Here is a 16,604-nt window from a genome sequence, read left to right on the forward strand (position 1 = left end):
GCTTCCCAGGCGGCTCAGTGGTAAAGAATCCGCCTGCTAATGCAGGAGACACAGGTTCGATCCCTGGGTCAGGAAGCTCCCCTGGAGAAGGGCATGGTAACTCATGCCAGTATTCTTGTCTGGAAAATCCCTGGACAGAGGAGCCTGGCGGGCTACAGTCCATGGGGTCACAAAGAGTCAGACGTGACTTAGCGCTTGAGCACACATGCTAGGAGGTTACACCAGGCAGTGGTGTGAAGACCCTGAACGCAGCATTCAAGACCTATCCCCACTGACTTCATTGCTCATGATTCTTTCCGTCTATTCTGCCGCTTTAGGTCTCAGTTTCCTAATCTGTGAAATGGGGCTAGTGGTCTCTGTCTGCCTCAGTAAGGACAGGAGGGTAGATTTGCAATGAGCAGATGAGACAACAATCACAACCTCACCATTAAAAACTATAAACAGCAGCACCCACACCAGAATGCAGAGTGCATTTCCTGAGACCCAGACAGCCTCACGTATAGACAGCTTCAACTCTGACTTTCATTTCCCTGTTTGTTGATTCCTTGGGAATAGTCACAGAATCTTGTGGTTAAAAAAAAAAAAAATTCTGAACCTCTATTTCAGACATTTGATTTCAAGCAGGAAATAATTATTCTGTCTTTACCTAGCTCGCTGCCTGTTGCTAGGTACCGAAAGGTACAAAAATGAATAAGACACAGCCCCAAACACGAGGCAGGATGAAACTACTGCTAATTAGAGCTGCAGTCAGTACTCAGAGGGCAGAAAAACCACCTTCAGAAAAACACAGGGATCCGGTTACTTGGTAAAATGTACATGATTTAATTTTGCCCCTTTCCACCAACACAACTAATCCCTTCACCTATACACTTAATCCCACTGCTCTGGGCGCCCCTTTCATTACCTGTCCCTGCTCTTGTGTCCTTGTATAGCCCTCCTCCCTCCAAATGTCAATGTGTAAGAGACAGTGCCTTCTAGAAACTTCTGTCCCCTCAGGTCTCCCTTTCCCCTCCTGCTTTCTCAGCCAGTCTCTAGATCATCCCCACCCAGTTGGGCTTTGCCCCTTACCCCAAAGGGGTATGCTATGGCCGGGGTCCCCAAAGACCAGGGACACTTTTATCTCCTCTGACTTCTGTGCCTTTGGCACATTAATGGTCATGCTGATCTCTGGAAGCTCTCTCCTCCCTGGACCTCCAGGGCCCCCAATTTTTCAGCCCTTTCTCCACCCCCAACCTCACCCCGCTTAACATCCTCAGCAGCATCCCTGCATCTGTCCCTGAAATGTCGGTCACAGCTCAGTGTATGAACTCTGCACTCCTCTGAGTTCTCCATCTACCCCCTGGGAAGAGGCCGACACCTCCTTTGTGAGCTCCAGACTGGCAGACGGCCTTTCTTGGAAACAGCTCTAGTCAAGGTCACTTATGGCCATTTTTCCTCTTTGCTATCCATGCCCTTTGATCTTGCCTCTGATTTACACAGACAGGAAGACTTTAGGTGACAGCCCTTTCAGCCTCTCTTCCATCACGTCCGTCCTGCCTTCCTCTCACACCAGCCCAGAAATTCTCTGCAGCTTCTCCCTCACATTCCAAGTTCCTCAGGACAGGTGCCATGCTGCCTGCTGTGCCCCGCTTTCACTTTCCTCTGCCCGCCTTGTGGGGGCTTTAGGCCCACCTCTCACAGGAATTGCTCCTGTGGGGCTTGAGGGGCCCCTAATTGCTCTGTGTGGTGGGCCCTCAGTCCTATCTAACTGGCTTTTCTCTTCTGTTGACTGATTATTCTCTCTTGGAAATGCTCCACATCCCTGGGTTTCCATGCCAACACAGGCTCCAGGTGCTTTTTCCCTCTCTTTCTGCTGTCTCTGCCTCTATGGGCTTTCCTTTCTCTCTGTCCACGCTTAAACAGGGGAAAGATTCTCAGCCCTAGACCCTCCTTTCTCTTCTCAGCTGCCACGTTCTCCAAGGACAGCTCAGCAAAGCCCATAGCTACAGTCGCCATCAGTCATAACCTGAATCTTTCATTCAAATCCCTGCTGGGGTCCAAGCTCTCTCCTAGATCTCACAGGCCATCTCTACCTGGATGCCCACCTTTCATTCAACTTGTGCAAAATTGGGCTCAACGATCCTCTTCTCACCACTAAGCCTGCTCTTTCTCCCGAGTACTCCATCCACCCAAGACACAAACAGGGAAGGCATCCTAGACTCTCTGACCCAGCAACCAGTCGGCCAGCAGCTTCTCCTAATCTTACCTTCTGTCTATCCTCTTGCCCCGACCCTAATTCAAGCCTTGCCTTCTCTACCTGAACTGAAGCAATCATCTCTTCATTGGTTCTCGCACCTCTAAATGTCTCCAAGTAACCAGAGACAGGAAGTGTAGACAAGTAACCTCCCTGGATACTTCCGTGAAGCTTCATACCTGCACCACCCATCTCGGCTGCTCCATGCTTTGCCCATGTCCCAAGCATATCTCTGGCCTTCTTACTACATATCATTTTAGAATCTGTGTTTTTCTATCTCTTTGACCAAATGCCCAAGAGCAGACAATATATCTTATTTATCTTCACATTCTAACACCCAGCACTATGGGTGACACAATGTGCTAGTCACTCAGTCGTGTTCAATTCTTTGCCACCCCATGGACTGTAGCCTATCAGGCTCCTCTGTCCATGGGATTTTCCCAACAGCAATTCTGGAGTGGGTCACTGTTTCCTTTTCCAGGGGGTCTTTCCGACTCAGGGATCAAACCCAGATCCTCCAGCCTTGCAGGCAGATTTCAAAGTAGACACTCAAATTTTGTGTTAATATATAGGTCATTGGCCCTTGCTTGAAACTTCCATCTTTCTCCTTCTCTTTGACTATCATTATTTTCCACAAAGTTTATACCAATTCACAGTTCCCTTTGTACTTAGTGCCTGTCTGACTGTATCTCATCAGCACTGAGTATTCTTAAACTTCCCCGCCTCCAAATTTGTTGGTGAAAACTAGTGCTTCTTTATTGTGTTTTTATTGTTGATCTCCTGTTATTACTGAAATTGAATTATTTTCTCAAAAAAATTTCAGTCAAGTCTGTTTTCTCTTCTGTATGCTGTTGAGGTGAATGACATGCCTATCTGTTGGGTAAGGGTGAGGGTTATTTTTACTGTTAAGGATTTGTGTGTCATCTTTTTACACATTATAGATCTGCAAACAATTCATCCGCTTTGCTTTTTGGTTCTGTTTGTGACACTGTTTGACTTTGGAAATACTTAGCTTTGATGTGGTCAAGTTGGTTGGTCTTTGCCTTCTTGTACTTTGTTGTTTTTTAGCTTAGAGGGGCTTCCTCTTTCAGATACATTAAATATCCAATTCCTTTCCTCTCTGGTTTTTAATGGATTTTTGTCTCCCTTCTCATCAAAAGTTTTTGAATTTGGGTATGTGCTCTCAGGGAGGCTGAAAATGGATTACTACTTTTCTTTCAATAGTCAGAGCTCCAACTTTGGAGAAGTCTTCCCCTTGTGGCTCTGACACTAAGCTAAGTTATTCCTGGCTGATGATGGCATCAGGACCACAATATCCTTAGAGAATATGCCACCTAGACAGGGAACCAAAAGGCTATCGGAAGGTATGACTCCAGACACAGTGACAATGAAATGCAGGAAAGCATTTAAGGGGTAGCAGCAAAAAACCTTTCTGGAAGCCTGGCCAGGGCAGTGTGTGGAAAGATGGGTCACCCACTTTGCCAATATGAGTGGCTGAATCTAGCTGGCATCCAACAAACAGTCTTGGATAGCTTCTGACTCTGCAAGGAAACATTACTCAGGGACCACAAGGGTGGGAGAGCCCAAGCCCTCCCCTCACCTGCATCAACCTACCTGCACAGACTCGCCAGGACATTTCACCATCAGCAGAAAAATCTCTCAGCCAGTTCCTGCCTGGCTCATCTTCTGGGGGCTGCAGCCATTGCCACGATTCCACCATGCTCCAAGGCGTGGACTTGACCCAGATCCTGGAGTCACCATGACCCCTGTCCAATGACTGCTCTAGGAACTAGGGCATCTGAGGGCAATGCCAGAGCTAGAAAGGAACTCAAGGGTTATCTAGCCCAAATGCCTCATTTTACAAATAGGGAAACTGAGGCCCAGTGAGGGGAGGTGACTCACAGCCACCTGTTGCTGAAGGAAGGATACCAGGCTATCGAGCCTTTCAGGAGGTTCTTTTCACATATCTGTTGTAACATGTTAGTGTCTGTGATATCTGTGTGTAAAATATTAGTCTGGAGGCTGGAAAATATTGTCACTTCAGAGTTGCCAAGAGTAGACTTGGGAGGTAAACTGAATTCTTTCACTTCTAAGAAAGACTGGCCCTCTTCATTCCTTAGGGAGTCTAGAGAGTGACTGATTGAGCCATCCACCCGCCGGCAAGCCAATTAGCAGTCTATGCCATGCCTGGTCAGGGAGCAAAGTTCAAGCCCCTACCCTCAAGGGTTGTGCAGGGCTTTGACGGCCAAGTTTAGGAGTCAGGACCACAAGTGACAGGGAGCCACTGAAGGGCTGTGTTTGTCTTCCTCTCTCAGAGGCCCTTCCAAGTCTGCTTTGCCTCTAAGACTCCTGACACTTACTTCTGCACCCAAGAGATGTGAAGTTTATTCTTTAATGCAAAAAAGTATTTGATTAAATGCTTGCTTTAACATACTTTCTCTCAATCAAGATCTCTCAGACTGAAGTAATAAGGATAAAGTTCACTGATATTTCTCAGAAGGCAGCTTTGGAAATGTGGACGGCTTCCTGGGTCAGCCCCTCTTTGGTGAACAGATGGGGAAATGGCCCTGGAGGAGAGCAGGCAGAGGAGGGCAGGGTCACACTGGAAGAGGGTTGGAATGGGCCCACGGCCTCAGCTTCCTGCCACTGGCAGTGTGAAGCGGGGAGGGGCAGCGTTCAGGTTTGGAAAAAGTGGTGAGGCCTCCCTGTGGAGACACTCCACAAGCTGCCAGGAAGAGAGGTGAGAGGCCAGAACCGCTCAAACGGCCAGCCATGGAGAAGGTTCATGTTCACCCACATCTGACACGACACTCTCGAACATCCGGGTCCCTCGTGAGGAGACGGCCGTACAGGCAGGGATTTCTCTCCAAGAGGCAAAAATCCCTGGATGGTCCTGGGCAAGCTAGTGGCCAAACAGGACTCTGGCCTCTCAGGAAAGAGCACTGTCTAGGTGTTCCTCTCCCTTTTAGGATACTGTCATTTCGGGCCTTGTAAAAAAATAATTAAGGGAATTCCTGTAGAGGTGCCGACATATGGCCTCCCAAATGAGGTCTCTCCCTAACTCCATGCAGCCCTGATGACCGGGACTGTAATTATGCGTCTACAGGACCGCCTCAGAGCTCTCCCTCCTGCTGAGCTCCTCAAGCAGCGCACGGCCTTCTCAGGTTCTGGGTTTGGTACAGGGCCTGGCAAATACTCCCTGTAGGAAAGAATGAGCAGGAGAACTGGATGATCAGATCGCATCCCTAAGAAGCTAGGCTCGGTGGAGGGCAGTGCGGGCGCAGAAGAGGCGAGAACATGTGTGAAGACTCGGCCTTGAGCCAAGCTCCAGTGGGTGCTATGATCTCCGTTTTACAGGTGAGGAAACTGAGGCTTAGGGACATATGGTCACAGAGACGGGGGCATAGGGTCTAGGCTCCCCAAAACCTCGTCTCTCACGTTTGTCAGCCCTAAGTTGTTCCCCAAGTTCACCCCACCAAGACCTGACAGCTGAAAGGGAGACCCAAGGCTTCTGTCTGAAACCTTCCGCTGTTGCTCAGCCAGCTACTCCCTTTTACCTCAAGAACACTCTATAACCTAAGTTTTTCTCAAGATACGGACTTCTCTCCCTGAACCTGGCAGACCAAACTCTGCCCCTCTTCTGGCTTTTGGTCAGGATCACCTTCCCTTGTTGCCAAGGATAGCACTGCTTAGTTCTTCTTTCCAGAGCAGTGACCCTTTCTCCCCTTGGGGGTGGGGTGCGGGAGGGGGTTGGGACTGAGGGTGAGCTTTGCACTAGATGCCAGGAGCCAGGGTTCTGGCTTGGCCCGCTGACTGAACGCAAGAGCGACCCCTCCCTGGCGGTTTCCTGCAGCTATTCAATGGGAGTCTATCTCTGTCTTCCCTCCTCAGCCTGCTTTCTTCCCTGCCTTGTCTTCCTCATCCATCATGGCTCTTTGGATCCACTTCTCCCCATGTGTGATGATCTAGAAAGGGCAGGGGCCTTCCTGCCAATCCTGTTGCTTTCACTGCACAAATGCTATTGTGTTTCCAACTGAAAAAAATCCCATCTTAAGTTAAGTGCTGCTGTGATTGGGTCACCCCCTATCCCCAGCACACCCTTATCTGTGATGGTTCCATCAGCTGGAAACTGAAGGCTTCTCAATCAGGACTGAGTTTGTGGGCCTGCCACCAACATGTCAACCTTAGACCCTTTCACTCTCTCCCAACATTGCCCTCCAGGGCAGCCAGATCCTGATGGTCCTTCCTGTTACTTTCAGCCCAGGCAGTCTCTTTAGCTATAAGCCAGAGATGCTTTGATTAAACAGTGAAAAATAACATCTCCTTTATTATTTCACGGCTCCAGTACTCACACTGGCTTCAGGCCACAGCCTGAACCTCACCAGGTCCTCTCCATTTAGGGCGCTTGTTATATCTTATCTGTGGGATTATACACCCAACGTCATTCCCTTTAGCCCAGATGACTCCCTGATGACAGAGACGATCCATCTTGTCCACTGTGTGGCCCCAAGGCCTAGTCCCCTACAGGATTCCATACGGCTTAAGTACCTTGGCTTGAATAACAACGCAAGACCCCGAGAGGTGGGGGGAAACCCAGTCTTTGAGGAAGTCTGCATGAACATTAGCACTCAACAGAGGACTGAGTGAAGTCACCTGGGCAAGTGGATCTCTCGGGAGAGGGAAGAAGTCCAGGAAGGCTTCCTGACAGAGGCCTCCTGGGCTAACGTGGTATGATGATTAAATCATAAAGCACATGCAGGCTGCCCTGCAAGGGCAATACCACCTTCCCAGATCTCAGTCACCTTCCTCAAGTGCATCCAGGAGGACACGAAGATCCTAGGAGAAAGGATTCCCTGTATGTTAGGGGTAGGAAGACTGTTTGCTCCAAAAACCACATTTTACCTATAAGGAAACTGAGGGCCAGACGAGAGCATGGACCAGCTCCTACAAAAGCCCAGACCAAGGCCTCATGGAATCCTGTGGTTATCAGGTACCAGTCATTTCATACTAGGAGCCACAGAGACCACCAGAATTGCTGGGTGCGGTTTTCTAATACCTTGTACCCTGCTCTTTTGCAGGAGAGGCATCTCCTTCTCATTTTCCTGAAAGGCATTTCAGGAAGAGGGGCTGGGTGCTGCTGCGGTAAGATGGAGAGCAGTGCTGGACAGACAGAATGCTGATCTGGCAGTCACCTTGGGGAGGGGCGGCCTGCAGGCTCCCTGATGGAAAAGGCCACACATCTTTCAGAGAGAGGCCTGTTTGTGACTCTTTAGTGAGCCTGACCTATGACAGAAAGCTGCTTTCTAGAGGAGAGCAAAATAAGCAATAATCTTGGCTTCATTTATCATCCAGGTGTCTCCATGGGAGAGCATGGTCACAAAAGCCTTTTTTGCTTGTTTGTTTTGTTTTTGGAATTTGCAGTTGTCTGTTTTCTTAAGTCTTCCCACTAGGTTAGAGTCATGAGCTCCTGGAGAGTCAGGCCCAGGTCTTGGCCCTGAAATCCCCAGCAAGCCCAGGACAGGGACTCAGTGTTTGCTGAACAAACCATCCCTTCCACGTGTAGGACTCCTCAGCTTGACAAGACTTTGTTGAACCACAAAATACATCCAGAAACCCAGAAGAAGAAAAAAAAGAATGCAGGGAGAAAAACAGAAGCATCAGAAAGCAAAACACCCAGCAGATACAATCAATAAGTTTGGTTCTCTCAAAATACCTTTAAAATGAACAAATCTTTGGCAAGTTTTGACCAAGAAAAGAGAAAGCGCTGATAGGCAACAGTAGGAATGAAAAAGAGATAAACGGACAACGGGGAGATTGAAAAGGGCAGGAGAAAATTACACAGTACTTTAGAGCAATAAATTAGCAATCTAGGTAAAATGACCCAAGTTCTTTCACAATAAACTCTCACAATAGTCCTGTGCCTTGGACAGGCAGTGCTCCTGTTACATTTTCTAGGAGACAAGATGGAGAGGTGGACACCCAGCATGGGGCCCTGACAAGGCACCCGGCTTTGCCTCAAAGGTCACGGCCACGGGAACACGTGCACATCGATAGCACAGAACCGCGCTTCCAGCCATTGCCCAGAGGCCCCTGCATGGCCGGCCGGCCTTATTTATTTTTCCACTTGAAATGCCGAAAGGGGTTTCACTTTATTTTTACTTCAAAAGCAGCACCATAAAAATCCTCGATGATTAGAGCTCCAGCTGTCTTAAGTTGTTTGTCAAGGGATTGGTTACCCCGATCTCCTATGGAGGGAAACAGTTTCAGGCGAGAAGCCATGGGAGCTGAGAAACGCACATGTCTCCTCTCTGAAAACTTTCAGGCTCCCTCCTGTTCACCGCCTGGCCTGCCCTCTGCTCCCCCGCCCCCAACCCCACCATCTGCTCTCCAGAGAGCAGATCGAATTTTCGAGCTAAGGTATTCTGGCGCCAAGGACTCTGCCCCTCCATACTACCCTCTCTGCCCCCCACCAACTCAGAAATCCAATACCACGACCCAAACGGACTGCAGCCACATAAAACCACAGAGTAAAGTTTATAAAGCTTTATTAAACATTTCAAACAGCTGTGCAACGAACACACCAGAAATAAAAGCCCCAGAATAGCAGTCCAAATGTCCCGCAAGTGTGGCCTTGAGGTCCCGTTCCCTAGATGGACTGCCTCCAGTTCTGTCCTCTGCCTGGCCCATCTCCCTCCCACTTCAGGCAAGAGAAAGATGGATGCTTTAGATTGGAGGGACAACCATGCTGATCCCCAGTGGGCAGGGGCCAGGAGACAGTCTCATTTGCTGACACTTTTACTGAAGCGCAGAAAAAAGAAAAGAGCAAGTGACAGTCACAAAGTCTTCCTGTGTATTCTTCGTAAGGTACAGTCTATACACGCGCAGGACCGGAGAAACTCCTGGCACGAGGGCGATGGCCACCGCTCGCCTCTGTCTCGTCTGAACCACCTCGGAGTCCAGCGTGCTGGTCACTCTGCAATCCCCATGCTAAATACACACTGTAGCGGCACCTATGAGCTACCTATTGTGACACCTCAAAATCAGAACACGTTCAATAAAGCTTCTTTATAAGGGATTTACAACATGTACTTGTACAGGTACATAAACACACACGCAGCACGCACAGCACACCACACCAAAAAATATCCAAACACCTATCGAGGGGATCCTGGCTGTTATGAAACACACAAGTACGCTCCCATTCACTCAGCTGGGGACTGCTAGATCTGCATAAACACCCTGCACATCAATCCTGCAGTGCATGCATGGGAGACACAATGAGGCCCCCTCCTCACGACAGCTGAAAGGCAGGAGGAAGGGCAAAGGAAGTGAAGCTGGGTGGCTGAGCAGGAGCCCAGACCCCTGGATGAAAGAGCAACATGTTATCTGTTACTTCTTCCTTCAAAATGAAGTGGGGAAAATACTGAAGATCTGTGGCCAGCAGGCGAGACACAATGCTGTCCAGCCTGTTGGCCGGGAAAGAAAGATGAAAAAGCGAGGCTCTCGGGCGTCAGCAATCTCTTTATATTCGAGATAAGTGCAAAAACGAGACCTGTCTTGAACAGGTGCTCCCCCAAAAAGGAAAGGGGTAAAGAGAACTTACAGGAAGCCAAGAGAGGGACGGAGGAGTCAGTACCACTCGGAAGGAAGGACAGAGGCGACAGTGAGACTGGCATCTTATCTGCCCCGGTCATGCTGGGGCAGCTGGCCAGGATGGGTGCAGACGCCTCGCGGGAATGTGGCGAGGGGGGTGGCCATCCTGCCAGCCGGGGGCCACGATGGGGACAGAACACACACAACCACAAGACCACCCACGACTACAGGACTCTACAATAAAAGCACCGGTCAGTGCCCATTATTCACATTATAAGGATAAAACATCACAGGCCAAAAAGGCGCCGTCAGGAATGTGGCACCCGCAGGACTGCGGGATTTGAAACTCCAATGCTTTATGACCTATGTCAATGCCTCCCCTCCCGTCTTCTGCTTCCTTGGAAAGCTAACTGGGCTGGCTGTTAGGTGCCCACGACGCCAGGGTCGTGCGCTGATTCTGGAAGCGGGGAATCGGAGCAGTGGTACAGGAAACAGTTTCCCCAGCAGCTATAGCAGATGAGGAACAAGGCTGCCAGGAAAACCAAGGCACAAATTGTGCAAGGCTTCCGCTCCAGGAGGAAGCTGAGCAGGTAGAAGCCCATGAACATGGAGTGGCTGAACCACAGGGCGGGGTTGAGGGGCTTGGGGATGAGGAGGACGGGCAGCAGCCACTGGAGGCAATACATGATCTCTGCCGGACAGGGCCTTCGCCAAGGCCACCGGGCACCGCTGCAGGAACCGACCTAATAGGAGCTAGCGGGCGCGGGCGGCTGCCCTCTGCTTTCTTCAACCCTCGCTCTCCAGGAGCTGAGCCGCTGTGCTCTCTGGCTGTCAGCCCGGGATCACCAAGGCAGCAGGGATCCTGAAGAGAAAAGTCAACACAATAGACAAACAGACACAAAACAGACAGACAAACAGACAAAAAAAAAAAAAAACAGGAACAGAATGTATACTTATTTGGAAAAATGGATCATGGTTAACAACAGCAAATGTGAATGCCCTTTCCTCCCTGCCCTCCCATGGAAGTCTACTCTTCTCCAAGTCACCCTTTGAAGAAGCGTCCTGGGGGGTCTCCCCTTCTGGCGGGTGGAGGGGGGGCGGCTCGGCCAGAGGGCTCTAGGCAGGTCCGGCACAGTGGACTGGCTTTGCCTGGGCCCTGCCCAGCAGAGATCATGTATCGCCTCCTGGGGCTGCGGCCCGTCCTCAAGGGGCCCAGACCTCACAATACCGCCCTGTGGTTGCCACCGGACGGCCATGGGCTCCGTGCTGTACCCCCGCTGAATAAGAAAAGGATTCTGCCTGCGGTCTCTTTCACAGCAGGTGCTTGGTGTAAAGTAGCGGCGCACCGCCGGCGGCAGATTGCAGGCAATGGTTCCTCGCAAGCTCTGTGAAGCTGCCGCAGCATCTCTGAATATTTTGCTTTAAGATGGCAGCCCAGAATGAGCTTGGCTCTTTCAAATAATCCAGTGTCATTCTGCCAAAATCTGCCAACTTCTTCGAAAGTCAAAATAGGAAAAAAAAAAAAATCTCCCTTCTGCTTCATCCAACATGACCACTTGCCCAAGTTCACTTGCGCTCTCCATCTGCCGCCGGCACTGTATAGAACTTGCCCTCGATGCGATTTTAATCAGAATTAACTGTCTATCCATATTGGGGCAAATGCCAGTTGGCGCCTGTGCCGGGCAGTCGCTGGAGAGAAGTGCGCTTGAGCGTCGGGCCACTGGTACGCCAGGGCCGCGCTCGCAGACCGCGATCCAGTCTTCCTGCCGCGCCTGCTATCCGAACCGCAGTAGCCACGACCCTCCAGTGGCTGTAGCAAAACCCCGCTCCGAACTCCAGGCGTCCAGCTTAACGGGTACAAAGAACCTCGCGGGCTGCGGAAGACCTACCAGGGCCTGGGGGTAGGGTAGCAGAGGTTGAAATAACTCACCTAGCAGAAAACTATCCCAGAGCGCCTTCAGACGACTACTTTGGAGAGCTCATCCCATCCCTTTCGCGCACACAAAGGCGCCATCCCGGCCACTTCCCATCCTACAAGGTAGACACCCGGTGACTATCGCTCTTCCACCTAGGGCTCAGTGTCCTGGCTCAGCTCCCTACAACTGCCACGGCTGCAGATCTAACAACCGTAAGAAGCGGGATGTGAGGAATCCCTGAAAGGTTCCGAGCGCAGGGACTCTTGCAAAGCAGAGGACGTGGGCTTCTAACACATTGAGTATTAGAAAAAGAATACTGTGCAGGGGACCTGTGAAGTCAAGGCTTCTAGAAGGGGCACCTGTTTTTGCTCCGCAGGGCAGATGATCCCTAACTTAGGTCCCCTTGATTTTCCACCTGAGCCCAAGGTGCGATATAGCGCAGCATCGGACACTGGGCTCGAATCTGCAGGCTTGGGGTCAGAGAGAGGGGTTCCGCTACCAAGAAGCGCGCGCCTCTACTTCCACCCTATGCGCCAACTCAGAGTAACATTTCCCATTTTAAATTAAAATTCAAAGAGCGGGCACAGCGGAATCTTCTGGAAAGGGGCGAAGATGAACTCAGGAGGCGGGGGTCGATGTGGAAAGAGCAGATGGATTATTTTTTTTCCTCTTCTGACGAATGAGGAGCGCCCCCAGCTACCCCTCCTCACGGACCCCCCGCCCAAGTGCGCATGCGCACTTGGGCAGCGGGCAGATACTTAAGGCGCGGCCACCGCGGTTGCGGCAGTGCGCCCAACAGCGGACTCCGAGAGGCCAGCGGACCTCGGAACCAGCAGCACTCGCTCTCAACCACCCACCCACCAGTCTCGGAACCATGGCGGCAGTGGCGGCAGCGTCGGCTGAATTGCTCATCATCGGCTGGTACATTTTCCGCGTGCTGCTGCAGGTAAGCGTGCTCGGGTTCTGGGTGGGAGAGGGTCCCGATGCGCGTCCCCAGAACCGGCAAGCCCGCGTTGCAGTTGCCGCATCCCAACCCCTCCTGCCCCAACTGCCGCGATCCTTGCCCGCCCAAGTGCCGCGGGCGGCACTGCACGCCCCCGCCCGTTCCCTGCGCCCTCCTCCTTGCGTAGACCCTTCCCAGTGCGCCCGCTCGGGAACAAAGAGTTGGGGCGCGGCGGGCGCCTGCCGCTGATGATCACCGAGGCTCTTAGCGACCAACGTGGTAAGAAAATCCCGCTACACCAGATTCCACCCCAGGAGGGAGGCGGGGCACTTCTGTTTTGCGAAGAGAGACTTTACCGCTCATAGTAAAATTTTTCTGCCTTAAAAAAATTGCGCATTGCGGAAAAATTTTCCTTCAGAAAATACAGGATTTGTGGGGGTGGGACAAAAAATAAGTTAGAAAAAGACATTTCTCAGGGAAAAAACCCCAGCACTTTGCAAAAGCCACCAATACAACAAATCAGAAAAATTCGCGGGAAAAAATGAATTAGAGAAATCGCGCATTGCAGGAAGAATCAGACAAAAGCACTTGGCAGAAAAAAATACATTAGATAAAAAAACGCACTGCAGAAAAAAATCAGACAAAGGATCTAACAGAAATTATGAATCAATAAAAGCGCTCTCAAGAAAACAATTAGAGGAAAAGGTTCTTTGCAGGAAAAATAGGAAAAAAGTGCTTCCGAAAAAGGACAGTTCGCTTTATTTAAAAATAGTGAAATTGCTTTGTGTAAAAAGAAATATGTTAGAAGAAAGCGCTTTGTACATAAAATCATCTACCCTAAAAGCACCCCTTGGAGGAAGAATTCCCTGCTAAAGGAATCCTTTGCCAAAGGAATCGCATATTTCCTTCAAGGTGTTCCTGGAATGCTGCATTTACTGGGTAGGATTCGCTTTTCGAAATCCTCCAGGGACACAGCCCATTGCGAGAAGTGAGGTATACCTAAGTTGTGGGTCCAATCAGCTTGCGGCCATGCAGCCTTCAGCACAGTTGGAAAAGCTCCAGCTGCCCTGACTCGTGGACAAGCTGCGCCCGCACCCGCCTCTCCTCATTGGACAGGCGGGCGGGGCAGGGGGCGGGGCGGGGGCGGGCCCGGCAGCGCTGCAGGCACTGCGGGTGCCCGCCTCTAAGGGCAGGTCCTGGGTCTCTCGCTCGCCACAGGTGTTCAGGTACTCCCTGCAGAAGCTGGCATACACGGTGTCGAGAACCGGACGGCACGTGCTGGGAGAGCGCCGCCAGCGGGCCCCCAACTGAGGCTCCAGCCCGCTCCCCTGGGCGGCCGCGTCACCAGGTGCTCCTGTGCCATTCCACCAGCACGGGAGCCAGCGCCGCGCAGGAATGGGGCGTCCCCTGTGCCCTCTCGCCAGAGGAGCACTTGCCAAGGTCAGTGAGGGGCTGGTAGGCCCCCGGAGAAGCAGCACCGACAATGACGACAACACGAGATCCCTTCCCCACCCCTTTGCACCCCTCCCACTGCGGGTGGCCTAGAGGGAGGAGGGGGGCTCGGAGGGAGCAGACTCTTGAGATCTGGGCACAGGCAACGCATTCAGATCTGGACCAAGTCGGGACAGCGCCATCCCAGCCCCGCAGCCATGGCCATGCCAGCAGGCCGCACCACAGAGATCCAGACAACTACACCAGCCAGCAGAGTGGACATTCCAGCATCACCAGCCGAAGCCCTGAATCTCGGTGCAGCAGACCAGACGAGCAGCAACTCTGTGCCTGTGTGGCAGGACTGGAGGGCAGAGGGTGAGGGGGGAGGGTTAAGAAGCAGAGCAGGGCCCTCACTGTCCTTTGCCTAAGGCATGTGCATTCCAGCCTTGCTGCCTTTGCTCCCTCGATTCCCCTTTCTTCCTCACTGCCACCCCAAAGAAATGTGTCACTCAATTTGGACCTACTGAACAAGAAAACGAATCCCATCTTTATCAAAACACCTTCTCCAAGCCCCCAGCCCCTCACTGATCTTGAATCCCCCAGGTCTCATGCAATTGTGGTCAATATTGTGGTAATCGCTAATTGTAATAATTGTATAAGTGTGCATTAGTTGTATCTCCCCGGCTAGATTGTAAGCTCCTGGAGGACAGGGACCGCCTCTACTAAAAATAAAAAAGTACCTCCCCTGTCTCGCACAGTGTCCCAGGACCCTGCGGGGCGGTGGAGGCGCACCAAAAATTTTGTCTCCTGTCACTTCTTATGGCTTCAACACATACTTCTAAGACTGGTCTGGGTGGGCACACTACTTGGGGTGGAGGGAGGCAACAAAATGGGAATAAGCCTTCACACACCCAGTTTCATCTCAACACTGTCCTAATAAAAAGGACGTCACCCTCCACCACCCACAGGAAAAGGGGGAACCATTTTCACTTCTGGTCTCGAAATAAGGGACCACTTATCCCTCCCCAAAGGGGTGGGCTTCACTCATCCTGGGATAGGGGCCTTGGCAAAGATGAGGAAAGAAAGATGGGAGGGGGAAAACATGGGAGGAGGCGAAGGGTAGAAGGAGGGGGAAAGGGGGGGGATGTGGGAGGAGGGAAAGGAGGAGGAGTGGAAAGGTGGGAGGAGGGAAAGGAGGAGGAGGGAAGGTGGGAGGAGGAGCGGAAAGGTGGGAGGAGTGGAAAGGTGGGAGGAGCCCTAGGTCCCTGAGGATACTAGGGACCAAGAGGGTAATCAGGAATTCAGAACACAAAGTCTTGGGGATCCATCCAGGATCCCCAAGGAAACAAGCATGGGGTACACAGGTTTGGACACTGCTGGTGTTCTGCCGTTCAGTCAGGTCTGACTCTGCGACTCTATGGATTGCAGCACGCCACACTTCCCTGGGATAAAAGGTGTGGTGTGGCTCTCCCCTGCCCAGCTCACTCCTTCAGGCCCTATAACCTCTACCAGGACTGCGACATGGGCATCCCGCCAGGCCGGCCTAGTCTCCCAGGGCCTCCTCCCCAACCCTCAGGAACCTCTCTCCAGCTCACTTTCCCCATCACTGGGTTCTCTGCTTCTCCCACCCTTAGCCTCCATATTCCTAAGGGTGCTTACCAGGCCCCCGACCCTGGGCTCTCCCCTGCCATCATGCCAGGGTGGGTAGGTGGGCAGGCTGCTCAGCTCCTGACTTCTCTCTCCCACTCCTCAGTGAGTCAGGGCTTCTTTTACGTGGGGTCAGCTGACTGCCCCACCAAGTGGCTCTGCCGCCTGTTCAGCCTCGTCTGTGCTTTATGTGTTCCTGTCACCACACACCTGTTCCCGGGTCAACATCCAGGGAGTGAGCTGGAGGGCCATAAATCTTTCTGCCACTTCCTTAAATCCCTTAGTCACAGCTGTCGCAAGCACTTCTAGAGCACAGAGGACCTCAATCCCTTGAGCCTCATGTTGCCCGCCCCTAATCCAGCCCCTAGCATTTCTCAGGCCAACCACCAGCACCTTCAGAGGCACCTATAACTTGAGTTCAAGATTAGAGAATTAAGGGGGTGGAGGGTGCAGACCTCAGTTCAGGTAGTGGCCTTGCCATTGGTCAGCCCAGGGAACCTGGTCAAGTCACTCCTAGTCCTACCTTTAGTTCCCCTCTGTGAAAGGACTGCTAAGATCCCAGGGAACCCCAACCTGCTAGAAACATTCTACCATTAAAGTGGCAATCAGGACTCAACGGGACTGGGGTGGGGATGTACGATCCAAGGCTTGGGCTGGGTGGTTCCAGTCCTTACCACAGCCTGAAGGTTGGGGCAGGTCTCCTCATGCCCCAGGGTGACTCAGCAGCAGGCAATGTCCACACCTCCCTTCTGAAGCCCATATCTTGGCAAGCCTCAAGACTGGGAGTATTCGTGGTTTTCCACACTCAACCGGGAGACTCGTAAACATATTCCAACACGTG

General features: G+C 51.7%; 2 protein-coding genes and 1 long non-coding RNA gene across 6 annotated transcripts in view; 1 reads left to right on the plus strand and 2 right to left on the minus strand.

Annotated features, from left to right (window-relative positions):
* The window catches only part of LOC138417731 (uncharacterized), a 30,725-nt gene that overhangs the window by 11,443 nt on the left and 2,678 nt on the right, over positions 1-16,604 (minus strand). For both annotated transcript variants that reach the window (XR_011248263.1, XR_011248262.1), the window contains exon 2: positions 10,570-10,688. This is a non-coding gene — a long non-coding RNA (uncharacterized lncRNA). The remainder of the gene's footprint in view (positions 1-10,569; positions 10,689-16,604) is intronic.
* On the minus strand, positions 8,762-10,604 carry BLCAP (BLCAP apoptosis inducing factor). Its single transcript, XM_069548540.1, has one exon. The coding sequence runs from the start codon at positions 10,510-10,512 to the stop codon at positions 10,249-10,251; it is 264 nt and encodes an 87-aa protein (XP_069404641.1). The 5' UTR covers positions 10,513-10,604; the 3' UTR covers positions 8,762-10,248.
* On the plus strand, positions 12,468-14,914 carry NNAT (neuronatin). 3 transcript variants are annotated; one of them, XM_069548545.1, is made up of 3 exons: positions 12,468-12,688; positions 13,598-13,678; positions 13,904-14,914. In XM_069548545.1, the coding sequence occupies exons 1-3, from the start codon at positions 12,617-12,619 to the stop codon at positions 13,994-13,996; spliced, it is 246 nt and encodes an 81-aa protein (XP_069404646.1). In that variant the 5' UTR covers positions 12,468-12,616; the 3' UTR covers positions 13,997-14,914. The 3 variants fall into 3 exon arrangements, with proteins under 3 accessions (XP_069404646.1, XP_069404647.1, XP_069404648.1); XM_069548547.1 differs by having other exon boundaries at positions 12,498-12,688; positions 13,598-13,673; positions 13,904-14,223; XM_069548546.1 differs by lacking the exon at positions 13,598-13,678 and having other exon boundaries at positions 12,480-12,688.

Source organism: Ovis canadensis, chromosome 13, assembly GCF_042477335.2.
Source record: "Ovis canadensis isolate MfBH-ARS-UI-01 breed Bighorn chromosome 13, ARS-UI_OviCan_v2, whole genome shotgun sequence".
Classification (NCBI taxonomy): Eukaryota; Metazoa; Chordata; class Mammalia; order Artiodactyla; family Bovidae; genus Ovis; species Ovis canadensis.